The following is a 26,629-nucleotide window of genomic DNA, read 5'->3' on the forward strand; positions in this document are numbered from 1 at the left end:
ACTTTTCCTTTACGTTGTTCTTTTACTATCGCACTCTATGTCTAGTTCTTAAAAGTAATTTAAATGTAGATATATTGTCATAAGTTTTTTGTTAGGGCTCTATTACTATCTACATTGGTCAATCTCTCTTTCTTTTAACTTGTTCCTATTCTAACTAAATAACTTTTGCTGGCTTTATTTTTTAATCAATAATACAAGTTGATAATTTATACATAACTTGAGGTATCTTTGCAAAGAAGGTAGCTAAAGGTATTCTTTATTAATATTTTCATAACAACAATGATTAGTTATTTTTATTAGGCATAGCAATATTTTTGGCTAATATTATCATAATTGTAGTGGTCAATATTTTTTATTTATTTTCTGATTAGCATGATTATTTATATGTCTTGAGACTGAATATACATAAAGAAGCAAGTGTGTTAGTAATAGAGATTGGAAAAATAAAAAATGACTTTTTATCTCGCTCGATTCTCTTTTGCAGTACTTCTCCACCGTGTATTGCCCACCTCTAAACGCTTCCTTAATAAACAATTTGTGATTTTTTCCCTAGGTTCAAAGTTAAGCATAAGTGCAAGCTTTTAGGTTCATGCACAAGCACTGTAGGAATATGGGGTAGCAAAAACAAAAAATTTCTACCACATAAACCAAGATTACTACATTTATAGATCACGGAATTACTACTAGACGTGCGGTTGCGGAACTTCTGTAGCGCGTCGGTGTAGTGTAGATGGAAGCCGGCAGTGCAGTTGCGTGAACTACCTCATGAACGGCTCGTCCTTGTACAGCAAACGCAGCACCTCCACGAAGTCCACACGTACGGGAAGAAACTTCGCACTCCAGATTGCTAGATCCGTGAGAACGAACTAGGGTTAGATGCACGAGGAAGAGGAACCGGGAGGGGGACGCAATTGGAGCGCGCTGTACTGTTCATGGTACTGTTCATACACGTGAATAGTAGCCAGGTTTAGGGTTTTTAGACGCCCCCTCCTCTGTTTATTTAGCCCCTTAGGTGGGGCCCACCTTGGGTGCCCCCTTTTGGGTCTAAATGGCCCATTAGTGCACCTAAGCCCAGTTTAATTCGGATCTCATCCTTATCAGGCTTCTTTCTCTTAAGTGTGTGACTCTATGGGCTCACATGCGAATATACATGGCCCGAGTACTCTTACTCGGCCCAATAGTAGACAGTGGCCTCTAGCAAGATATGTCAACTACTATACGCACACAAAGATCATATCAGACGAGCCGCCACAATATCATATACATGCTGTTCCCTTTGCCTCACGATATTTGGTCTAGTTTAAAGCCGACCACTCTTTCTCGATCCTGTGATTCGGAATACTTGGTTAACTCTTAACCCCAGCATGGCTATGCATTTCCTGATCCGAATCACTCGAGGGGCCCAGAGATATCTCTCTTGTAGAGAGGGGCAAATCCCATCTTGACCGACTATGTCTCACAGCATGCGTCTTGACAGACCCGAAAGCCACCTTTATGACTACCATGTTACGGTGCAGCGTTTGATGGCTCCTAAGTAAGTCGGTTCACATCTTGAGTACATACGACGATCTTAGGTCTTAGGACACAGCGTACATATTGTGTAATGAGAAGTCATCATCTCGTGTTGGGTCAGTTCAGTCTCATGTCTCACATGAGCCCACATTATTAGTTTGACATCCCCATGTCCATGACTTGTGAAACGTAGTTAATCAACTAATACATGTGCTAGTCTAATATTCATGTGTGTCCTCACATGAACTCCGACTAGGAACATTTTAGAATATTCATACAAGTATAGAGTTTCACAAATATTTCACATAAGTATTAATCAATACAAGTTGTCATCCATGAATATTCAAGGTACACTTTATTAACCATGAATATAAGGAAATATGATTGCCTCTAGGGCATATTTCCAACAAGCACATCTCTATCTCTAGAGACCTAAAACTGGTGAACTTCTCAAGCAGAGATTGGGCCACGTCCACTGACTTTCCCGATCATTTTGCAAAAAACCCTCCACCTTTAGCTAAATTAACCCGCAATCCAACCTTCCCGGTTCAATGAAATTTGCAAAAAATAATCTTATTTTTTTATGAAATCAACCCGCCATCCTGGTCCTCTCTCATAGATCTTTTTACAAGAACCTCGGATTTCAATTAAATCAAACCACAACCTGTTCCATTTATTTCTTTTACACGAGCAATTATACGTATAATTTGAACACTAAAACACTTTGAAATAAAAAATTGTTTAATATAAAATTTGATAAGAAAATTCGAGAACTACAACTCTATTATAGAGCAAAATTTAAAATTCAAAATGCTCTCGCAGTTCATTTCTACAAATGCTTACGTGGGATCCATTGTACCTACAATTTGGATATCAAAATGTCTTCAATTAAAAAGTGTTCAATACAAAAGTTGCTCATAATTTCAAAATTTATAGCTTTATTATATAGTCATGTTGATTGTTTTTGTCCAGAGAGCAAGAGGTCCAAGATTCCCAGAGAGCTGCAGACTTGAAGATACCAGGACAACTGCTTGCATGAGCATTATAAACATATCGATCCGTTTGGATCCAGGAACTAAACTTTAAAATTTAGTCCCTGTCACATCGGATGTTTGGACACCAATTACGAGTGTCGTAGTGTGGCAAACCACAGCCGGGTGGCGGAATGCACCCGCCTAAGCCCAGAGGGAGAGTACTCGGGGGTTAGCTAGCGACTAGTTCGATCTTGCTCAAGAACGCGATGAACACAGCAGGTTTAGAGTGGTTCAGGCCGCCGGAGTGTAATACCCTACATCCACTATGTGCTGTATTGCTCAAGACTGAAGAGTTCGCGCTGAGTCCAGCGTGACTGGGTGTATGCCCTTGAGAGCCTGTGGTGTACAGCGAGTGCTACCCTTTTATATCTCAAGGGAGGCGCGTACATGGCCGTTGGGTCCCCAACAGGTGAGCCCAACCGATGCAGTAACAGTAACATACTGTTCATACATTATGGCGTTGCAGGCGAAGGAGATCATACTCGTGGATTTTCTTGCCTGCTCCAGGAATCCCCCGTTCTGCATGTCCAGGCGCTGTCTTGTCGGAGCGGCGCCAGGCGTAGCTAGCGGCATCGCCTGCCACGTAGCTGAACGGGCTGCGTAGCTTGCGGCGTAGCCGGCATGATGGAAAAGTCCCGTGCCGTCTTATCCAATTAATGCGGCAGAGGGGCTCAGCGCGGGTGCGGCACAGGCGGCTGCACTGTGTACCTTGGTAATACGCGGTCCACAGTAAGGCCTGACAAAGGCTGCCACGCGTGCCGCGGCGGCAGAGCACGTATGAACCACCCGCATTGAATGCAGTGGGTGGGCGAGTCTTCCAGTGGAAGACTCGCGCTCGAGCCTGTGCCCGCGCCTGCGGGACACGTGGCGGCTCCGGACCCCCCGGGTGGTATGTTGGTTCTACCGCGTGGGAGGTCCGGACGGACGTGGGAGGTCTCGGACCCCTCTGGGGGGTCTGAGGCCTCGGCTGTCAGCTCGGAGCTTCCCTTCCTCAGGGACACGTGGCGTCTCCGGACCCGTCCCCGGGCGGGGAGCGGGTCCGGGGCCGTTGGCCCGGTGAGGTAAGGGCCTGACCCGTGGGGCCCGGCTGCTCCGCCCTTCACCGCGTGGTTAAGGATAACTACGCGGGCCTTGCCTTGCTGTAGTTGAAGTGGGTATCCCTGCTACAGGGTACTGACAGTGGCCCCCGGGCCCACCTCGGGGGAGGTTCGAACCCGCAGGTAGGGCCACTACTGCGATTTGGCCCTGCATAGCTTAAAGCTTCTCTCTGCAAGGGTCATGACCGGCTTTGACCATCCACTGGGTTGGTTACTACCTCATCACATCGTAACGGCTTACTGACTTGTGGCCCCCACGCACAGTGGTTCACCTAGTCACGCGCGCGATGCTCGGCATTGTTGCGGCTGGAGTAAACGGGGTATTTACCACCATCGCATTTCCCAAAGAGCCCGGTCACGCCAGAGCTTAACGCGCGCACGTCAGCTCAACTTCCGCCTCACTTCGCGCGCGGACGACGGTTTAGATCCCGCCCTTTCACACCTTTGCGGTTACCGGTCCTCCCTGACAGGTGGGCCTGGGCCCCCTTGCCAAGGATTGGGCGGCTAACTCCAGGCGTGTGCGTCGCTTGGTTTGCGGCGACAGTTCCGGGGCACGCCAGTTGGGTCAGGCTTTATATAGGGATGAACCGCATACCGCGGTCACCTTTCCGCATTCGCCTTCTTCCTTCCAACCTTTGCACCCCTTGCCTTTTGCCCTTTCGCATAGATTCCTCCACACTTCCACAGCGAAATGGCCTCCCTTGTTCATCCCCGCCGTTTCCAGACCGAGGAAGAGCTGAGCACGGTGCGCCGCCAGCTTGGGTTGAGTGCACAGGAGACTGGCTGGGGGATCCGAGCAGGCTCGGTTCCCCTCGGCAACCTCCGTGCTGGGAATTTGTGCTATTCACCTCGCACGTTTCCACCGGCGTAGGGCTGTCGATCTCTTCATTCATGCTGTTGCTGCTGGAAGACTTCGGCCTCCAACTCCAGCACCTTACGCCCCACTCCCTCCTCCTGACGTCCATCTTCGTCCATTTGTGCGAGATGTCCGTGGGAGTGCGGCCCTGCGTCATCCTCTTCCGCCACTTCTTGATACTAGTGAAGTCCGGGAGGGCGAAGGATGAGGTGGGGGCGTATTACTTCCAGACAAGGAGCGATCTGCCGGCGCCTTACATTCCCGGCCTCACTGGCGGGAAGTGGGAGGAGTGGCGCAAGGATTGGGTGATCGCCACCACCGAAGCCAACGAGCGCCTCGCCCTACCGACCGAGGGACCCGCCTCCGACCGAGCATCCTGGAGGGCCAAGCCGTCCCTGCAGCCGGAGTTCGACTCCATGCTGGGCAAGATTAGGTCACTGGCGGAGAGTGGCCTCACCTCATTGCACGTGCTCGGAGATTTCCTGAAGCGCCAGATCGCCCCCCTGAAGCAGCGGCCACGTCCTGCTTGGAGTTTTACCGGCCTCAACGACTGCAGCAGGACACACCGCGGAGAGGGGAGCGACCTGACCCAGGAAGCTTTGGAGGTCCTGGTGCGGGCGGTGACGGGGGAAGTCTTCATCCCAGAGCACCTAATTCTTCCTCAGGGCGTCGTCCCCCTCTGCGAGGACTCGCGCCTGAGGACAGTGGTGCTGGCTACCCTGCCAACTCTCGACGACGGCGGGCTGGCCACACGCCAGACTGGAGGCGACCCGAACCGTGGGCTCCGGATCCCTAGCGCGTCCGGAGACCAAGCTATTCCGAGCGCTGCGGGGTCCGACCCCACTACGAAGGGCAAGCAGGCCGTGACCTGGAGCGCCGCCACCAGCGGTCCCAGCCAGGCCCGAAGCAGTTCTGGCACGTCGTCGGGAGATGCAGGCCGGCGCAAGTTACTCAGGGGCGACGGGACCCCAGTCACGGAGCCCGCCGCGAAGCGTCAGAGGACCGCTGGGGGCGCGGGCCAGGGTAGCTCCCGGGCCTCCGGCCCTCGCGGGTCCTCCGGGGGTACCGCGCCGCCACCATCACCGCCGAGAGATAGTTCCCTCCGGCAGCAGCAGTAGCGGCAGCCACATGAGCAGCAGCAACAGCAACAACAAGAGCAGCAGCAGGAGCAGCAGCGGGAACAGTCCCGGGTTGCGCCTCCGTCGCCGCCACGGGAGCAGCAGCAACAACAGAAGCAGTCGTCGAGCCTCCGTGGTCGCTGGACACCCGGCGCTTCCGGGTTAGTGTTATTCTGCTCACTCCCCTTGTTCTAGGTGCCCTGTTTTTTGCTGAAGGCTTCTTCTCTTGGTTGCCAGGGCCTCTCGCCCAAGCAGTTCTTCCACCATCGCCGGCTCGTCGGCCAGTGCCTAGGCGACCGGGGCCTCGGCAGCGCCAGTGCTGGGCGCAGCCGCACCCGACGCAGCTGCGGCGGAGGCGCCAGTGCTGGGCACAGCCGCACCCGACGCAGTGGCGGCGGAGGTGCCAGTGCTGGGCGCAGCCTCACCCGACGCAGCGGCGGCGGAGGTGCCAGTGCTGGGCGCACCCGCACCCAACGCAGCGGCGGCGGAGGCGCCAGTTCTGGGCGCAGCCGCATCCGACTCAGCGGCGGCTGAGGCACCAGCGCTGGGCGCTCCCGCACCCGACACAGCAGCGGCGGCAAGCGCGACGGTGGCAAGTGCTGCATCGGTGAACACAATGGCTACCGAGGCCCCGATGCTTGCGCCGGAAGCTCCCACCTCCAGCTCCGATCATATAGCGGAGGAGGAGTTGGAGGTGGTCTTTGGCAGGCAGCTCCTGCAGCTCCAACCCCCGGAGGAGGAAGCGACTCCCCTCCCCTAGGTGCTGGTCCAGGTCCGGTGGTCAATAGAGGAGGCAACCTCTTCTGCCGAGGTGGCCTTCCGGTGGGAGTGGGCTGCCCTGGAGAGCGAATGCCAGCGCCTTTCCGACTGGCACACCCGCCTGGAGGCGCACACGAAGGCTGAAGCCTCCCATGCTGCGGAAGCTCGGTCCAAACTCAAGGCCGACCAAGAGGCCTACCGAGTCAACCTTCAGAAGGTGTTTGACCGGGAGTTCGCAGTATCGAGCCGGGAAAAATCCCTTGCGCAGCGGGAGGAGACCTTTGCCCTGGAGGTTGTCAGCTTCATGGCTCAGCGGTCCGAACTTGAGACTGGCCTCGCGGCCCAACGGTCCGAGCTCGAGACTCGCAACCAGGGTGTCGAGCTCCGGAAGCAGGAGCTCGACAATCTATCTGCGACTCTACAGGGATGGCGCGAGCAGCTGCAGGAGAGGGCCAGCAAGCAGGCTGTTGCCGAGGCGGAGCTGGAGGAGGACCGGAAGTCCCTCGACAAGCGGGAGTCCCTCACCGCCAACATGGAGAAGCTGCTTGGGCGCCAGCGCGACTCCATTAAGAAGATGAAGGAGTCGGCGGAGAAGAGGAAGGCTGAGCTCGAGGAGAGGTCCCGCGAGGTGGAAGCAGCCAAGGCAGCTCTGGACACCCGGGTGCACGAGGTGGTCCAGGAGGCGGTCCAGAAGCTCCAGGAGGACCAGCGCGCGGGGGCCCAGCGAATTGCTGACTGGGCGACCGAAGCGAGCTTAGCACTGGTGCCACTTGGATTGATCCCAATCCAAGTGGCGGAGCCGCCAGCTTCGATTGCTGACGCCCTCCCAGTGTTAAATTCTGCTTCGGATAGGCTCCGGCGTCTGGAGCCGGTCCTTACTGGTCAGCTTGAGACCGAGGGCCGCGAGCTGATCTGGATGGTGGCGGAGCACATCCTGACCTGCCTCCGGAGCCACGACTCGGCCATCTCGCTAGTCCCCGTGCTTGATGGTCCTGTGGCGGAGACGGAGGCCGCCGCTCAGGACAGCGTGCTGGAGGTCGTCGATTTCGTCTCCGCCTACTTCAAGCGGGAGCCTGCAGACCCTTGAGCTGGGCATTGTACCGCTCTTTTTTTTTGCGTTATGTAACAAACATTGTAGTAGTTGAAATTTGAATAGAAGGAAAATTCAACTTAGCTGTTTGTTAGTTGCTGGTTTGCGGTATGCAGTCCCCCGGCGCCCTGGCCCCCTGGCGGATAGGTGCAGTTGTTCGGACCTATCTGCCACCCGAGCCGTAGAAGACACTCCGGACCCCCGTATGAGGTTGGGCAAGCGTCCTTGGGCATAGGTGCAGCATAGATTGCAAGCCGAGCAAGCATCTTATTCCCTGTGTAGCAGAAAGAACTACAGAGAGGAGAATCAATCTCGCTTATATGGTAGTAATGATACTGCAACTCAGCTGTTTGACGCATGCAAAATCGATCCGTGATGTCTGGGTCAAAGCGAATGCTCCGGGGCCCCTGGGAGAAAGACTCAGTTATTTTTTAGTCTGTCTACCACCGAGACTGGACCTCGTTCTGCATGAAACCTTTAAAGCGGTTGCCGGGTCACCCTGGCAGGTAGGCTCATTGGTTTGAGGCTAACTACCACCAGTGAAGGCTTAATCTGTATGCCACTTGAAAGTTACAACTTAGTAGCAGGCCCGCGGGACCTATTCTGGACCGGCCCCCAGGATAGTACGAGGTCCGGAGCTCCAGATGCACAGGTCCAGGTAGTTTAGCGCTTGTTACAGAGTGGTGGAGTGTGTAGGATTAGGGTGCGGAACCAGACTAAGGCGCTACACAGGGCTCCGGTCCACTTCAGGAAACAACACGACTTTTCCGGACCTGACTCCGAGGCCCCAAACCCGTCCTAGCAGTGGGTGAGGTCATTCTGTCGTACTAGATCCTTTGAGATATGGAGCTGGACATGCCGTGTAGGACTTAGGAAGCCAACTCTTGAGCAAGAACGAGGTCCGGGCCCCTAATTACCCGGCTCCAGGTACTGGAGCACTCGTTACAAGGTGGTAGAGTGTGTAGGCTTTGGGTACGAAACCGGCTAAGCGGCTACACAGGACTCCGGACCACCCCAGGAAACAAGCACCCTCTCTCCAGAGCAGGTCCCTAGGGGTCCGGACCTCTCTCCCGGCTGCAAGAGGGTCCGGGTCTGTACGGAAGTCCAGCAACTCAATATAGATTTAGAGGGCTTTTGGGGGTACCCACAGCCGGGTGGCGGAACACACCCGCCTATTCCCCGAGGGGAAGTACTCGGGGAAGTGCAAGGCGATTAAGCCGATCTAGCTTGGGGGCAAGAGCGCAAGAACACACGGATTTAGAGTGGTTCGGGCCGCCGGAGCGTAATACCCTACATCCACTGTGTGATGTATTGTTTTTAGTATCAATGAGTCTATCCTCTGCCCAGCCGGGCTTCTTTTGGACCTGAGTCCTTCTCTAACGGGCGTCTCCCTTTTATAGAGCAAGGAGGACGTGTACACACGCGTTGGACCCCGACAGGTGGGCCCAACAAGGATGTATACTATACTGAATAGACACTAATGGTGCTACAGTGATGGAGAATCTCTTGCCGGATACACTTCATCGTCCTGTAGACTCTCTGACCGAGGGGGGTCTTCTCCTGTCCCATCGGCGAGGCGCCCGTTGAGGTAGTGTAGGTTCGGCGTAGACTATTGGGTCTACCGCGTAGGCGTTATGATACTCCGTCGCCGAGTCGACGTGTCTATCTAGCGTAGCAGACTGACGCGCGTGGTGTGAGTGGCACCAGCGGCTGGACTGTGCACCTTGGTAACGCGCGACCAACAGTACAGACTGGCAAAAGTCTCCTCGGGCTCTGCTGTGGTAGAGCGCACTAAACACCTTCCGCATTGAATGCGGTAGGTGGGCAAGTCTTTCCGAGGAAGCTTGGCAGCTGCGTGTGTACCTGCGCCTACAGACACGCGGCGTTTCCGGACCCACCCAGGCGGGGTGTCTGTTCCCTCTCCGCTGAGGGGTCCGGATAGTATTTGGGGGTCCGGGACCCGGCGGGGGTCCGGAACTCCCTGAGAGAGTAGGGCTACCTCCTCCGGGACATGTGGCGTCACCGGACCGTCCCCATGCGGGGAACGGGTCTGGGACCGTTTGCCAGGAGAGTAGGACTCCGGACCACAGGGGTCCGGCTGCTTGGCCGTCAGGGCGTAGTTAAGGATAACTACAAGACTCTTGCCTAGACACAGCAAGAGGGGGTACCCCAGTCCTGGGGTACCGACAGTGGCCCCCGGGTCCACCTCGGGGGAGGTACGAACCCGTAGGTGGGGCCATTATCGTGACACAATGTTGATTGCGTTGGCGTGCCCATGTCGAGAGCGGGTGCTCCGGACCCCTTCTAGGCCGTAGCACTTGTTGCCAGGTTCAGGTACTAGAGCGCTTTCCATAGGGCGGCGAAGGTGTAGGCTTGGGGTACGGAACCAAGCCAAGCGGCTACACGGACCTCGGACCGCTCAGGGAGCGAGAATCTCTTCCCCGGACCTGGTTGTGGCGACCGTGGCGAGCGGTCTCCGCCGGAGCGGGCTAACGGAGTGGGCTTGGGCGACCGTGGCGAGCGGTCTCCGCCGGAGCGGGCCACCGGAGTGGACTTGGGCGACCGTGGCAAGCGGTCTCCGCCGGAGCGGGCCACCGGAGTGGACTTGGGCGACCGTGGTGAGTGGTCTCCGCCGGAGCGGGCCACCGGAGTGGACTTGGGCGATCGTGGCGAGCGGTCTCCGCCGGAGCGGGCCACCGGAGTGGACTTAAAGTCGTTGCTGACGATCCCATGAATTATGCCACCGGTCCTTGCAGCAAGGTGTAGGAAACCAGGCCTTATACCAGAAAGGAGCCCGGGACCTCTAGGGACAGCAGTCTCGGATACTAGGGGACTCGTAACAGGGCAGTGAAGTACGTAGGCTTAGGGTACATTACCAGGCTAAGCTACGTGGAGCTTCTCTACCCCAGGATACGAGCACCACTTCTCCTGAGCAGGTCCCTAGGGGTCCGAACTGCCTTCCAGCTAGAAGGGGTGTCCCCACCTGACCACAAGCCAGCAACTCAACTGGGATCGTTAGTAACTAAAGAAAAAACTCTGTTTGGGAGAAAGACACAGTTAAACCCCAACGGATAAGTGTAACCAAGGTAAAATTTAGATAGACTTGAGAAAGCAATTCTCCTTTATTGTGGTTATCGTGGTGTACATCAGAGGTCGGGATTACGAGGCTGGACCTCTACCGCTCTGGACTACTTGCTGGCGTTGCCTGTTTGTGCGATGAAGTCATATATCGGGTTTACAAGGGCGGACCTTTACCACTCCGAACCACACGTAGGCGCCATATTATTACAAGGATGTACTCTCTTAGTCCTATCTAGGGGTAACCTATGGCCGCCTTTTGTAAGGCATGCACATTCCCAACCAGAGTGGAATCGCCACCTTTGAGTTCTCCACAGTCGTCGGAGGCGAAGGCATCCTGGACGTGCTTGAACTGCATCATCCAACATCACCTCGGGAGCTCGGGGGGGGGGGGGGGCTTCCCTGCCTAAGAACTGTCATATGCCTAGGTAGCGTAGAGACAAATTCTTTGGCTTTGAATGGGAGTGGCCCAGCCGCCGCCATCTGCCGCCAGCCCGATGATCGCTCATCTCGAGCTGGGTGCTCATTTGGATGAGTACGGAGCGTGGAGAAGGGCGGTCATTCGCCGGCTCGACCTTGGTGCTGGCATTAGGCCCCTGCGCCTGGTGGCGGGATCCTGTCTGCAGCAGCACCGAGAGAGACTCGGTCCTGGCGAGGGAGGAGACGGCGGTAGACTTCCCCCGGGCTACAGCGGTCGGCTCCAGGCTTCACATTGAGAGAGAGCCTTGAGCTGACGCCATGCCGCCACAGGGGAGCCCTGGTGGTTGCTTGAGAGAAAACCTTGAACCGATGCAGAGGTGTTGTAGGGTGACGTACAACGGCCGTCTCCACTGCGCGCCACCGCGTCGGCTCTGAGGTGTCGCAGTGGCGACGCACAGCAGGCACCGCTGCCGTGCGTCGCCGCACCGAGTGCACCGCTGCCTCGGCGCTGTGGCATGCGGCGTAGGTGCCGCCATGGCTCTCTTAATCTTCTCGTCGCCGTTGCAGAGGATGAGCTCAGCCTCAGAAGCCTGGAGATCTAGCCAAATTGCACCATCCCACGGACGGCGCCAAATGTCGTGGGCTTTTGGGGGTACCCACAGCCGGGTGGCGGAACACACCCGCCTATTCCCCGAGGGGAAGTACTCGTGGAAGTGCAAGGCGATTAGGCCGATCTAGCTTGGGGGCAAGAGCGCAAGAACACACGGATTTAGAGTGATTCGGGCCGCCGGTGCGTAATACCCTACATCCACTGTGTGATGTATTGTTCTTAGTATCAATGAGTCTATCCTCTGCCCAGCCGGGCTTCTTTTGGACCTGAGTCCTTCTCTAACGGGCGTCTCCCTTTTATAGAGCAAGGAGGACGTGTACACGGGCGTTGGACCCCGACAGGTGGGCCCAACAAGGATGTATACTATACTGAATAGACACTAATGGTGCTACAGTGATGGAGAATCTCTTGCCGAATACGCTTCATCGTCCTGTAAACTCTCTGACCGAAGGGGGTTTTCTCCTGTCCCATCGGCGAGGCACCCGTTGAGGTAGTGTAGGTTGCGGCGTAGACTGTTGGGTCTACCGCGTAGGCGTTATGATACTCCGTCGCCGAGTCGACGTGTCTATCTGGCGTTGCAGACTGACGTGCGTGGTGTGAGTGGCGCCAGCGGCTGGACTGTGCACCTTGGTAACGCGCGACCAACAGTACAGCCTGGCAAAAGTCTCCTCGGGCTCTGCTGTGGTAGAGCGCACCAAACACCTCCCGCATTGAATGCGGTAGGTGGGCAAGTCTTTCCGAGGAAGCTTTGCAGCCGCGTGTACCTGCGCCTGCGGACACGTGGCGTTTCCGGACCCCCCAGGCGGGGTGTCTGTTCCCTCTCCGTTGAGGGGTCCGAATAGTATTTGGGGGTCCGGGACCCGGCGGAGGTCCGGAACTCCCTGGGAGGTCCGGGGCCCCCAGCCGTTTTGGCTGAGGGCTACCTCCTCCGAGACATGTGGCGTCACCGGACCCTCCCCATGCGGGGAACGGGTCCGGGACCGTTTGTCGGGAGAGTATGACTCCGGACCACAGGGGTCCGGCTGCTTGGCCGTCAGGGCGTAGTTAAAGATAACTACAAGGCTCTTGCCTAGACACAGCAAGAGGGGTACCCTAGTCCTGGGATACCGACAACGAGTATTAAATATAGGCTAGTTATAAAACCAATTGCATAAATGAAGGCTGATTTGCGAGACGAATCTATTAAGACTAATTAGTTCATGATTTGATAATGTTGTGCTTGTAAACATGTGTAAATGATGGATTAATTAGGCTACATAGACTTGTCGCATGAATTAGTCTCCATTTATGCAATTAGTTTTATAGTTAGATCATATTTAGTCCCCTTAATAGATATCCAAGCATCCAATGTGATACGGACTAAAAATTAGTCCTTACATCCAAACACCTATCTCGTTGCATGTAGTGACGCCTTGGGTTCACTGATAGCTCTTCTGCGTTCTGGTTTGTAGGAACCGTTCAAGCCACCACGACCTCTCCAGGGCCTTGGGAGGACCCTTGGCGGCGGATGCTGTTCGAGGGCCTTCGCCGGCTCAGGTCCACCGGCTTTGCCTGCGCCGTATACCTTGATACAGTTTAAGTTTGGCGAGAGGCACTCATGGTTGCCTGGTTCGACATGCACCACGCTGTCAACTATATCCTAGCTTTCACTGATGTATCATCCGCCGCCAGGAGCCCAAACCTATCATTCAGCTATGGGCCTCTGAATGGTACCGTACGTGAGGCTGGGATGCTCAAACTAAGCCATCTCTGAGCAGGGCCTCTCTTTTGGATTTTGAAGGTACATCAGAATTAGCACCATCACAACTCACAAGCAGTAATACAGTATGTGCACTGACACCTTTTGTTGCTCCGCCGTACAGACAGACGACACTTTGAGCAAAATGCCAGTTTGTGATGGTTTGCCGTGCATTAGCTTAATATAATTCACCTGTGTGGAGTGTGGTACTGCGCGGTTGTGGTTCCTAGCCATGGTTTTATTGGGCGAATTACATCATGCAACCTTACATGTCTGAACTTATGTGCGAAGCAAACATCTCAGTAGTAAGTAGTTGCCTTTGGGCGTTTTCATGAATGAAAATATTTTCAATTCGACGAGGTCCTCTTTCATTTTTTAAATCTGTCACGTGCAAACATCAATATTTTTAATTAATAAATATATGGAAATTAATGCAAGAAATTATTATTAATATTATACGTACATCGAATTCTTATTGTGTCATCCTTTTGGACCTCCGCAAAAATAATGCATGTGCTCACATATATAGTAATCACGTAGGTTGTTTTCTTGGTTCTGTTTCAAATAGTATATATAGATGTGTTATGAAATATTCATGATGCTCAAAGAAATGACAAAGTCAAGTCTGAACTAAAGTCAAGTTACCTACTGTACTAAATTGTAGCTCTCTTCATTCTAAATGTAAATATTTTAGGTTTTTTTGTTCTAAGTCAAATTCTACTAACTTTGACCAAGTTTATACAACATACACTAAAACAACAATATCATATTAGTTTCATAAAAAACCTCTATAAATATCCGGGAACATGCATTTATTTGGTATTGCAGATCTTAATATTTTCCTTACAAATTCAGTTAACCTTAGAACAAAACTAAAATATTTACATTGTCCGATGAAGCAGTAATCATTATAAGGTCTTCGTCTCATATCTACAAGTGATCATATTTTTTAAATTTATTTTAATAATTAATAATGCTATTCTTTTAGTGCCCCTTGAGCGAGACGTCCTATGATGAATTCGTTAATCTCAAGATTCTCCGCTGGCCTCTCTCGAGATGCTAAGGTGTGGGTACGTGTGTATGTTCATAGTAGTGAGTGTGAATGTATGCGTGTATTTAGCCAGAGATCCAATAAATAGTCTAAAAATAGAAATATGACTAATGAAGCTAACTCAAGTAAGTTACTATTGATTGGATAATCTGATTGCTTATTAACAAAGGCGCATATCATGAGCTTATTCAGCGTGTCAACTTCCGATCCGTGCCCCCCAACCAAGCCCGGCCGGCAGCTCCCACTCCGCGGCGTGCCCTGGTCGTGTCAGTCCGTCAGTCCAACGGCGCCTTCGCGCTCAGTCCCCTTCCCTCCAAAGAACCCACCCAGATCCACCGCCTCAACCTCCTCGGCTCGGCCGGCGCCCCGCCCGCCGCGATGGCCGGCCGCCCACGCCCGCAGCCGGAGCCGCAGCCGCACTCGCCGTCCGCCTCCACTCGGCGGCGCGAGCGGTGGCTGGTCGTCCTCGGCGTCGCGCTCCACGCCGTGTACATGCTCAGCATCTTCGACATCTACTTCAAGTCCCCCATCGTGCACGGCATGGACCCCGTGCCGCCCCGCCTCTCCGCGGCCCCCGCCAAGCGCCTCGTCCTCCTCGTCGGTGCGCCCCGCTCCTGATCCTCCGATCCCGTCTCATTACTCTTCGGCCCGATGCTGGGCGTGTGATCTGGCTGGGGTTTTGGTGCGTGCAGCGGACGGTCTCAGGGCGGACAAGTTCTTCGAGCCGGACGAGCGGGGGAGGTACAGGGCGCCGTTCCTGCGCGGCGTGATCGAGGAGAAGGGCCGGTGGGGTGTCAGCCACGCGCGCCCGCCCACCGAGTCCAGGCCCGGCCACGTCTCCCTCATCGCTGGCTTCTACGAGGACCCCAGTGCTGTCACCAAAGGTGAACTGCTCATGTGTCGTGTTTTCACAAGTCATTCAGCTTACTTCAATTTTCAGTTATGCTGCACTTTTGTATAATTGCATTGCTTTGTTTAGTGTCAGTGGCATTTCTCATAACTCGCCATTTTTCATAATTGCTACTACTGAAATAGTATTGATGATACTTGCGCCCACATGGTGAATTGGTGACCAAAACACATGTAGTTAACTATGTGCCGTAATTTGTTACCGAGAGAGGTGTTATAGATGGGTAGTACTGACAACCTACTCGTGATTAATATTGCTCAATTAAATAGTAAATACGCTATGATCTGATGAGCTAAGCAGTAATATTTTGCTACGCCCTAATGTAATGTGTTTGCTTGTCTAGGACTACGAGTTGCTTTTAGCTGAGCTTAGTAAAACACACCTGAGTTGTGTCATGGAAATTCATTGTGAAGGTCATTTGAACTTTATACTGTATGGTGCAGGATGGAAGGCCAATCCAGTTGAGTTTGATTCTGTATTCAATCAGAGTCGGCACACTATCTCATTTGGAAGTCCAGATATTGTTCCTATATTCTGCAGTAACCTACCTCACAGTACCTGGGACACTTATCCACATGAATATGAAGACTTTGCAACAGGTCAGATTTATTGGTACATGTAGCTTGCTGAAAGTTAAGCTAGAGTACTATGGTGTTGTATGTTTGTAATTGTCCTACAAGTACTGTGGTAGACATATCAAACGATATCATTCTTTGCTCGACATGTTTAGATAACTTTGTGGTTTCTCATACTGCACATTCATTCTTCCTGAATATTCTTGTTAATCTAAAAGTTCATCTTGTAACAGATCATATGTAAAATAGATCTTTGAATTTTTTTTCTTTATTTTTGGTGAATGTTCTTTTTTTTTAAACAGCAAATGGAAAGTGTTATCATGAATTTTATGGGTTTTCTTGTGTAATGTTTCTTGTTTGAATACATGAGGGATGTCGGATGTGCCCCTCTTCAAGAAAAGAAGAGGGAATTTTACTCAACATCAAAGGATCTATAAACCATCAATCCTCTGCTTTTGCATTTTACTTTTATTTTGGAATCATGTTTTTACTTTGTTAGAGAACTTGGTTGCAGATGCATCATTTCTGGATCATTGGTCATTTGACCAGTTTCAAGGTCTTCTCAACAGGTCTTTTGACGACATTAAATTGAGGCAGTTACTCCTACAGGATAAATTGGTTATATTTCTGCATTTACTGGGCTGTGATACCAATGGCCATGCACACCGACCCTATTCAAGCATTTATCTGAACAATGTCAAGGTTGTCGATCAAATAGCTGAAAGTGTGTACAATCTCATGGAGAACTATTTCAAAGACAACCAAACAGCTTATGTGTTTACCGCAGATCATGGAATGAGTGACAAAGGTAGGTGATACAAAACTTTCTCGCAAAAAAATTTGTTGCTCATCTTCGTATATTATGTAGAGGTTAGGTACTATATGAGTTCTGGGTTCCTGGACAGGGTTCTGAATTGTGGAGGGAACCTGCCATGTTCTGGGAGAGCGGCAAAGCTTGGTCACCACCAGGCAACTGTAAAAATTTGAAAAATTCACATTTTAATTTGAACACTGGGGTCTAGGAATCAAGTTAGACTCGAATAGTAACTCCCCAGGCCTATCTCTTTCCACCTGGTATGCATATAAATTTGGAAGTTATCCCCTAGTCAACTGCTGCATGCTCAGAATGAACGGCATAACTGGCTGCTCCAATTCAATCTGGACTGCAAAATGAATTAGTTCATTGCTGACCTGAAATAGCCACTGATTCAATCTGATTTCATGCACTGAAATTGGCTGCACTAATTCAGTCTGCACTGATTTCATGCTGCATTTTGGAATAGTGTTGACAACCCCAATCCTGTCATCTAAGGCCTGATTTTGTTTTCACTTTATGCAAAACTGCCTTGGGTATATCACAAGGAATTTTGCTATTGCCGATGGATCTGTTAGGCTGTGACTAATTGAAACAGCTTCATTTTTATTGGTTAACTTGTTAGTATATTGGGTTAGTACTATATCATTCCTTTGTTATTTGTAATGCCGATCTAATTAGGCACTTCTACCTACAGGAAGCCATGGAGACGGACACCCTTCGAATACTGATACTCCTCTTGTAGCATGGGGTGCTGGAATCAGAAGTCCAAAGTTCTTGGCTTATACAGAGAAGCCAGATGATGGCTTTCGGTTTGTTGATGATCATAAACATGATACGCCCACTCCACAGGACTGGGCCCTTGAGGGCTTTGAGAGAGTGGATGTCAACCAGGCTGATATAGCTCCTCTAATGGTAGCTTAGAAATTTCCGTGTTCAACTATGTATTCATTTCTTCTCTGGCTGCATTTGGTTTTCTTAAATAAACATTTTCTGAGTTCCTCAAAATAATTGCAGTCTACACTTGTGGGTTTACCATGCCCAATGAATTCGGTGGGGAGCTTACCTACTCACTATTTGAAACTAAACAAGGTCAGACAATCACTGCTGCACTATGCAAAAAATCTTTTGTGCTTGGCTTAACACTGCTTGTCAAAGTTTATCTCCTATATTCATACAGGCTGATGAAGTTGAAGCAGTTCTGGCCAATACAAAGCAAATTCTTAACCAGTTTCTCCGAAAATCACGTATCCTTCCAGAACAAGTTTACACACTTGAACTTTAAATTTTGCTTACTCGATGCTTCTAAGCTTCTAGGATATGCTATTCTTGGTGAGATGTCTCGTAGTGTGATTGAGTAATATGAAGACATCATTGCTGTTCTATTATTGAAGTCCACAGTCGATCAACAAGACTGTTCATGCTGTCAATCAACTTCCTGTTTTTTCCTAATGCAAATGTGACCAAGATAAACAATTAAACAATAGATCACACTCTTAATCCTAAACATCACTTCCTTATCGATCTCAGAGCTGAAGCAATCCAGTTCACTCTATTTCAAGCCTTTTAAGCCACTGACAAACTATTCTTCAGTGCTCAGTCAGATTGAGGATCTTATATCTGAAAGGGACTATGATACTGCCATGAAACATTCTGAAGAGCTCCGGAGGATGGCTCTTGCCGGTCTCCATTATTTCCAAACATATGATTGGTTCATGTTAATGACAACAATTACCCTTGGATATATTGGATGGATGGTCAACCTCATTCTACATGTGCTACAGTCTTATACATCATTTCCTGCGATTCTGCTAAAGAAGGCTTTATTGCATCCTAAGAATACCTCCATGAAAGTATGATAGTTTATCTTTGTCCAGTCTTTATGTATTTATGTCTGTTCTTTTATATGTTACGATCGTATTCATTTGTTGGAGCCATTTTCAATTTACTCAATCTAGATTGGAGACAATATAGTATGATAGTTTATCTTTGTCCAGTCTTTATGTATTTATGTCTGTTCTTTTATATGTTACGATCGTATTCATTTGTTGGTGCCATTTTCAGTTTACTCAATCTAGATTGGAGACAATATATTTTTGTTGAACTTCATTACGTTTTCCTTGTTACATTTTCCAAGATTCTTTTTTCTTTGCCCCTGCAGAACAGATACTTAGAATTCATATCAAGAATTTCAGATGTTTGGTTATGTCTAGAGTGTATACATCAGATAGAATTAGGGCTGCATAATTATTCATTCTTGTGTAATCAAAGTTGCTTATCAACTATCTTTTTGTGCTTTGTCTATTTATTAAATGGTGATGTGCTTTTAGTTACATGATTACACTGTTTTGATATTATCTCCACTGATTTCAGGTTTACATTGGTGGATGTTTCTTTATGGGTTTGTCATCCATTATACTACTTCTGGAGAAATCACCGCTTCTTTACCATGCTTATGCATTTATGACAATATTCCTTTGGACAAGAATTGTACAAAACTTTGAATTTCTGAAGGCTGTGTGGAGAGAATCTTCTAATGTGCCCTTCAAGCATACATTGAATCTCCTGATCAGTTCGGTGATTGCACTGTTTGTATTGGAGTTTCTGGTACGTACACAGTGTTGACACACCAAGCATTTTAAGTTTTTTCAGGAGATTTAACATGGAATTTGGTACTTATGTGCAGGTTATAAGCTTCTTTGATAGGAAAATCTATACATGGTGCTTCTTGGTCCTTGGCATAACTGGTTCAACTTATGTAGCCTTTTTTATTCAAGCTAGCCCTGTACTTGGGATATACATATGGCTTGCTTGCTGGTTCCTGTCTGTATTCACATTGATGCCAGCTGAAATACCAGAAAACAACAACTTGGTGTATGCTTCTTTCACAGCCTTCGTGCATGCTTTTTCTTGCATTTTCTCTAGTCCTAGAAGAGAACAAGCTGTTGCATGTACATAGTAAACCATTGATACTGTTATATATGATTCATGATTGTAAGAAGCTGCTAGCTATCTAAATGTCACCAAATATTGTTTATTTGGGTGTTTTCCTTGCAGCTTTGATCTGATGAACTCTTTATCTGCAGAATTCTTAGTGGAGCACTCATAATACTGATCGCAGTGGCTTCAAGATGGGCTAACTCCAATTGTACCACCTTTTGGCTCTATCTGACACGAGCAAATAAACGGGATTCTCAATCCTCAAAGCTATATTTTGTACAGGTGCAAAACTCGAAATAGTTATATCCTGATATTGGCATTTCTTTCGTGGAAGTTCAAGTTTGATACATTGTTGACATGTCACTTACTATGTTTCAGGTTATTTTAGTTGCAATATCTTCAATAATGGTGTGGTTATCTACCTCACATCGGTCCCAGAACAGAGAATTACACTCATTGCACCAATTGATCAACTGGTCTTTAGCTGGTAAGCCACATGAGTTGCTATTTGTGCCGCCAATTCTCTAGTGTGTCACTGGTTCCTGTCTTCAGTTTTTATGGCAATATTCCAATATCTGATCCGTTGATACATCATGTTTTCTTGTAATCATACAGCAACAACTTATAAGTCTGAACATCACTTGCAGCTAAATTTTGTTTGCGCATCAACCCAAGAGTGAGGGTCTTATTTGGCATTTTTCGAACTGTTTTAATTGTTATCACTAAGTAGGCTATTTTTTTATTTTTTCTCGTTTTTAACGGGTAAATGCCTTGTTTGGACATAAGAAACTCACGGTATTGAGGGGTTGGTACATTAACTGAATAAAAAAAATGTTCTAACTCCAAGAATGCTCCTCTTCTATTCCTGATGGATCCGTCTGAGCATCCTAATGTTATTTGTGGTAGGTAGGTTTGGTTCTTGCGGAACAATTGCTTTGCCTTTTGTTCTGTAATGATTAATGAAACAGCTGGAACAAAGCTTGGTAGCACTGTTGACCAGGTTTCTTATAACTGATCAGATTCCAGAACTGGCTGCTTTTCTGAAACCTTCTAAAAAATGTCAACTGCCTGCAATGTTAACTGGCATTATTGTAATAAATATATTCTCCACTGAACTAGGAAAATGATATCAAGTTCAGAACTTTGGTAGGCTAACAATTCAGAATTGCCCCTTTTTGTTTTTATTATGAGAAACTGTGAGAGTCATATTGGAATATATCCAGAGAATAAAATGTAATAAGAAAAGAAGAAAAATGAAAATTAATCCTGCCCTCTGGGGAATAGCTGTAACCCCAGGTGGAAACATTCTACTTTGTTAAAGATCTACATCAGCTTTGGGCCTGACCAAGAAAGTATGTTGAGCTGAACTCCACTAAACACATCCCATTTTTTAAAGCCATTTGTGCAACCTTGTTTGTGCTATATCGTATATCCTGTTTGAACTTGTAAGATTTTTGGTTCTATTGTTTTTAACGTGCATTATATTTGGCAGGTGTTGCTATGGTGCTACCTCTTTTCTCACCGCCTAGTGTTCTGTCTCGTCTTACATCTATCTTCTTGGGTTTTGCTCCTCCTTTTCTGCTGCTTTCTATTGGGTATTCTGTTGCCTTCTGCAGTTCATACACTTTTTTTGTGTGTACAGTGCCTGGAGTCTTGGAACATGAAAATAGTATCTCATATTTTGTCAAACCCCTGCAGCTATGAAGCGGTTTTCTACAGTGCTTTCTCAATGGTACTGATTGGATGGATATTTGTGGAATCTGCCAACCTGTACTGCTCAGAAGAAAGTGGATCTGCACGTCGTAGAAGCCTTGTGGATGGCTCAGTGTTTGGTTATGAAGAAAGACACCTACAATTATCTGATTTAAGAATTCCTTTATTATTTGTAAGTCTTGTTGTTACCATTTGTCTTGCTGATTGAAGTATATAATCCCAATTCTATAGTTGAGGTACCGCATAAAAGTGTGGAAGCAATTGGACACAATGCATTATTTTTTATATATAAATAGCAGAATAGATATCAGATTGTATGGACAGTAGATAATCCTCTAGAATTGGAAGTCATAGGCAGCCAAAGATGCTAAATCATTAACAGTAGTAGTGGCCAATGAAAGCCACTCTTTCTGCTCTCAATAGGTGTTTTAGAATATGTGAAGTGAAACTTTGAAAACTTGGACCAGTGATAATGTAAACATATTAAGCTTCACTACAGAATGGCATTGGCAGATTTCTAATAAAAGAAATGCTTCTACATGGTTATGCATTTGATAATTCTGAATAACATATAACATGAAAATAATGAACAAATGCATGTATTAGAGACTTCCTGTGCTAACCGTCTTCCAACCTTTCATAGCATGATATTCCATATTTCCACCATATAATTTTTTAAGTATCCAAACATCGTAGTAGAAACTAAGAACAGTTTTGTCATTATTTTAGCTGAAAGCAGAATGCTCTAACTAATGATATCTTTCTGTTTCAGGTGATCTTATTTAATGTGGCCTTCTTTGGTACTGGTAATTTTGCAAGTATTGCAAGCTTTGAGATCTCATCCGTGTACAGATTCATCACAGTTTTTAGTGTAAGTTTATATGTTATATATCATTTCTCTTTGAAAGACTACTTTACTTCTTATTACTGTAGGCATTGATGTTTTCTCTTTTTTCTTGGCAGCCGTTTCTTATGGCAGGACTTCTTATCTTTAAACTGTTCATTCCTTTCATGCTTGTCATGTAAGTTCTTTTGGACCTTGCTATCTATGTAGTGTCGTCAAGTTAAAATGAACTAATGAAGATGTGATTTATGGAATCTCAGTGCATGATAATTTTATTTTTGTCTAACCGTCTTTCAAAAAATATGATGCTTTAATGCAAGTTTTGTTACAGTAAGGTCACCTTCTGCTATAGGAAGATAAAATAGGCAGCAAGGTGTATATAATTTGTTTTTCATTTCGATATCTATTGAGATTAAGTGTTCCGTGCACATTAGTTATCACTTTGTCTGCTTTTAGATTCAATTTGGGAGTACTTGATTTATCTCTACAATCAGCATCCGAAACACGTAAAGAAGATGAGGCTGCCCACCCTACCTAACATTGGGGCAACGCCCAAACACCCAAACTAAATAGACACTTTTAATTTGTGTTCAACTGGACTTTATTAAGCTGGTCTTCATGATCAATTGCAGATGTACATTTAGCGCGGTAACCAAGATTGTCCGGATCCCACGATTGGGCTGCTACTTTCTTGTAATACTGCTTTCAGATGTCATGACCATTCATTTCTTTTTCCTGGTATGTATGTTCTTTTCATCAATATTTCGCAATTCTATTTTCATGCTTTGAAGACATGTTCCATTACCTCAACCATATTTAGTTCTATATGGTTTCTTTCGTTTGTATCCATTAATGGGTAAAGTTTGTTTGGTTTGCCATATTTAAATATATTAATGGCAATCTCTTGTTAAAGATATACTCCATATACCTGCAAAAAAAAAAGATATACTCCATATGAATAGTGTGTGCTGTGCAGTGTAAAGTAACAAACTAGTTTTGAACTCGGGTCTAGAGAAGCTCAAAGGCTGAATCACCTCTAGGAAAGAAGTTGGAAGTGCACCAAGATGGTGTTACGTTGCATTTTTGTTTCTGATGACTATGTTTTAACCTTAAATCTGAATATAAGTGAATTTCGTGCAGCTACAAAAATTAATGTGCTGGATGTTGCTGTTCATTTTCCCCACAGGTACGGAATACCGGCAGTTGGATGGAGATTGGCAACAGCATTAGCCATTTCGGAATAGTGAGCGCCCAAGTAGTGTTCGTTTTGCTACTTTTTGCTCTGACAAATATATACACCAGGGATATTGTGGTCTCGTCTCGGCAACTAACCGCACGGAAAGTTATGTAAATTGTTCAGTTCTTTCAGAGTTCCAGATCCATTCCTTTTGAAAAAAAAATTCTGGGCTCGGCTTTCATTTGTGGCCCAAGTTTTGTAACTTAGCTTGTGTAGTTTGTAGATGGACCTTGTACCAAAATTTTGTGCTAATTTATTTTTCCATTCATAAGTGGCGAATAGATTTTTTTTACATGCTTTTTTCGTGTCAAAATTTCTTCTCGCGCAATAAATCAACTTTTGTTGATTCAGTTCAGCCAGAAGGGTAATTCTCAATTGCTACGCTGCTACGGTAAGCCCATGCCGCTAGGTCCTATTACTTGTTATCTCATCCAACTAGACGGGCATTGCCGCATTGGTGTGGTAACTCAGTGCAGCCTGAAAGTGCACGGTCTGATGGATCACGATCGCGGCGATCCAGTCCAGTAGCCCAGAATTCCGGCTGCGTCATCCGGTCCGCCCGTTCGTTATCCTCTCGGGCACACCTCGCGTTATCCAGCATCCGCGCCCTCCCCTCCGCCACGTCACGCCGCCCGGCCACATGGCGGCGCCGCACTGGCGGCTCACCCCCACGCGGGATAAGCCCCTTCCCGACCGCAGCTTAATAACCATGCGCCCGCCGCCAAAACCTCCCCACGCAGCACCAGCCATCCACGTCCGCACCGCACCAGCAGCTAGCAGCAGCACCGCAGCAGCGGCCGACGACAACTCGCTTACTGATGGCGTCGCTCACCATGATGGCGCCCTCCTTCGCGGCAGTGGCGGCGGCCGCACCCTCCCGCCGCGGCAGTCTCGCCGTGGCCAGGGCCGCCAAGGTCGAGCGCGGCCACCAGCATCAGGAGCCCGCGAGGCTGGCGGCGGCCGCCGCCGGGGAGGCGCCCGCCGAGGGGCGCCGCGCCGTGATGCTCGCGGCGGCGGCGGCGGCCGTCGCGGCCGTCGGCGGCGCCGGCGCCGCCACGGCGGGCCCCAAGAACGGGAGCCCCGAGGCGAAGAAGAAGTACGCGCCCATCTGCGTCACCATGCCCACCGCCAAGGTCTGCCACAACTGAGGCCTAGGCCGAGCACGCTACGCGAGCTGCTGGTATGGTATATAACGCGCGCGCGCCGCACGGTTCGCCTCTCCCTGTTGATGCATGATTCTTCGAGCTTAGATGAGACGGCTTGCATGGCCCGGTCGCCATGGACGGTCTCAAAGTTGTAATAATATTGTTGCAAATTTGAAGATAAAACCGTTCCTGCTTCGTTACACGCGTGTGTGTGTGGTCACCTGCTGATCTCTGTTTGGCTCTGCTCTTGGTGTTGGATTAATGGCGACCTCCTGCTTGCCGGCCATGCTCTGCGAGCGTACGAATTTGAGCTGCGAATTGAACTCGGGTGGATCTCTTCTGGTTTTTTTATCTCTTTCATGCGTCCGTGATGGATCGTGCTCGGCGGCTGTTGTATCGACGACGGTGATTAGTTTAAGCAGGCTAAACGTTGTGCGTTCTATTTCTTGTTCAGTCTTCAGACTAAAGCCAGTGCGCGTGTGAGCAGATGACAGACAAACCTTTTTTTTTAGATTAAGATGACAGACAAACCTGAAGAGAAAGCCTTGCGGAAGGAGACGGCCCAGTGGGCTGTGGGCCTAGCGGAATGATGTGCCGTTCCTCATTTGAGCCCAACATACTCTGGGTTAGACGCTGGTTGGTTTGTTCCGAACAGAATGCCGCTGGTTTGTTCCCTCCCAAAAAAAAAGTACGTGGTTGACAAAAAAATACCAAAGGGGAAATTTAGCTTTGTTTTGTCACGGTACTTCAGAGACAAAAGAAAGGCAAACAGGTTATTACGGTGTAAAAGGTAAAAAAAAATCTCCTCGCTGTGATCGGCGTAAGGCATGGCCCTCTCGGGCATAGGCTAGAGTTCGGGAATTTTTCCGCGGCCGGAAGAAGCCGTGTTATTTTCTCTTAATAAAAAATGATGGGTCCCTTCAAACACCCCCCCCCCTTCCCGCCCCCAGCCGTTTTTTTTACGGTGTAAAAGGTCCATTTAGTCTTGTTCAAGTAAATAGAAAGATCCATTTAGTTTTGTCCCAATTACAATAACTTTGCTCAACATGCATCCCGATCAAAGATGTTTTGCCAAAGAGAAACCCCCGGATATGTGTAGTTTCCGAGGATCTTTCGAGAAGTAACTTGTCAAGCAATGCTTTCAACAGGATCCATGTCGTCACGCACGGTCCCTAGCTAGCTAGCCAGAGGGTTCTCGAAGATGCCATGCCAATGCCATGCATGGTGCCATCCATCTCTCGATCGACGCCGTACCAACGAGAAGAGTATGGACCAGAAATCTTCATCGGTTATTCTGTCCCCTTCAATCAGCGCGAATAATAAGCTAGCTATCAGCAGGCTCCCGTACGTGATCAAGAGCAATCCAATCGCCTGATCACACGACACGTTGGGGCTTCCCGATTGAATAGTTTAGGCAAGCCTCCGGTCGCCAATAGGTGGCGCGCGCGCCTAACAATTGCCGCCGCCGGAGGAACGGCGAACATTCTTCCAGCTACGCCTACGCCTAAAGCCCCCGAGCACAAATAAATCAGATTTAGAATATGGTTTGGCAAAGTTAGAGAAGGGAGCATTATTATTACCGGTCAGGTTGGCATCGACCCTCCAACAGCGCCGGACAAAACTGTACCTGCTTGCTTCTCTTCTCGGCTCTGGCTCTCTCAAGCTATTATATAAATTCTGCCTTTTCTTCGACAACAATCTTTCTAGGGTATTCTCAATCTTTTCTGCCGTCTCTCTCTCTGTGTTTTCTATGCTTTACGCATAACGACAGATGACTGTGTAATGTATAGGTATTAGACGATCTGATACTTCTTTTTTTAACACACGTACGGGCAGCAGGTAAGGTGCGTCTAAAACAGAATCGGGTTGCAAGTTGCAAGGAGTAGAGTGCGCGGCTGCGTTTTCTCGCTAAACAGACCCTATTATATTCCTTTGGCTTACTACTATTACTACCTTTGCTTGATGATGAGATTGTCGTTTTCATGACACTAATCTTCGTCAGTCGTCCGAGCTAGATAATAACCAGCAAAATGCATAATGAAACATCGAATGATGAATAATTATCCCACGCCATGCATACTAGCTGAC

At 48.6% G+C, this 26,629-nt stretch overlaps 2 protein-coding genes across 2 annotated transcripts; both read left to right on the top strand.

The window, feature by feature from the left end:
• Window positions 1-14,606: 14,606 nt before the first annotated feature.
• On the top strand, window positions 14,607-23,693 carry LOC120706484 (GPI ethanolamine phosphate transferase 1-like). The gene is made up of 18 exons (XM_039991148.1): window positions 14,607-14,964; window positions 15,056-15,247; window positions 15,717-15,872; window positions 16,363-16,656; window positions 17,360-17,577; window positions 17,680-17,754; window positions 17,843-17,909; window positions 18,193-18,515; window positions 19,036-19,269; window positions 19,349-19,536; window positions 19,749-19,884; window positions 19,981-20,089; window positions 21,095-21,197; window positions 21,301-21,487; window positions 22,088-22,186; window positions 22,279-22,337; window positions 22,792-22,897; window positions 23,346-23,693. The coding sequence occupies exons 1-18, from the start codon at window positions 14,742-14,744 to the stop codon at window positions 23,508-23,510; spliced, it is 2,934 nt and encodes a 977-aa protein (XP_039847082.1). The 5' UTR covers window positions 14,607-14,741; the 3' UTR covers window positions 23,511-23,693.
• A 417-nt stretch (window positions 23,694-24,110) lies between these two features.
• LOC120706492 (photosystem II 5 kDa protein, chloroplastic-like) lies at window positions 24,111-24,743 on the top strand. The gene has a single exon (XM_039991160.1). The coding sequence runs from the start codon at window positions 24,215-24,217 to the stop codon at window positions 24,542-24,544; it is 330 nt and encodes a 109-aa protein (XP_039847094.1). The 5' UTR covers window positions 24,111-24,214; the 3' UTR covers window positions 24,545-24,743.
• Window positions 24,744-26,629: the final 1,886 nt, after the last annotated feature.

Source organism: Panicum virgatum, chromosome 1K (genome assembly GCF_016808335.1).
Source record: "Panicum virgatum strain AP13 chromosome 1K, P.virgatum_v5, whole genome shotgun sequence".
Lineage (NCBI taxonomy): Eukaryota > Viridiplantae > Streptophyta > Magnoliopsida > Poales > Poaceae > Panicum > Panicum virgatum.

Bases quoted from the DNA above. Each gene is read 5' to 3' on its own strand.
- LOC120706484 (XM_039991148.1), top strand. From the start codon at position 14,742: ATGGCCGGCCGCCCACGCCCGCAGCCGGAGCCGCAGCCGCACTCGCCG. The intron at 14,965-15,055 runs GTGCGCCCCGCT...TGGTGCGTGCAG, and splicing joins GCGCCTCGTCCTCCTCGTCG to CGGACGGTCTCAGGGCGGAC. The intron at 18,516-19,035 runs GTATGATAGTTT...CACTGATTTCAG, and splicing joins CTAAGAATACCTCCATGAAA to GTTTACATTGGTGGATGTTT.
- LOC120706492 (XM_039991160.1), top strand. From the start codon at position 24,215: ATGGCGTCGCTCACCATGATGGCGCCCTCCTTCGCGGCAGTGGCGGCG.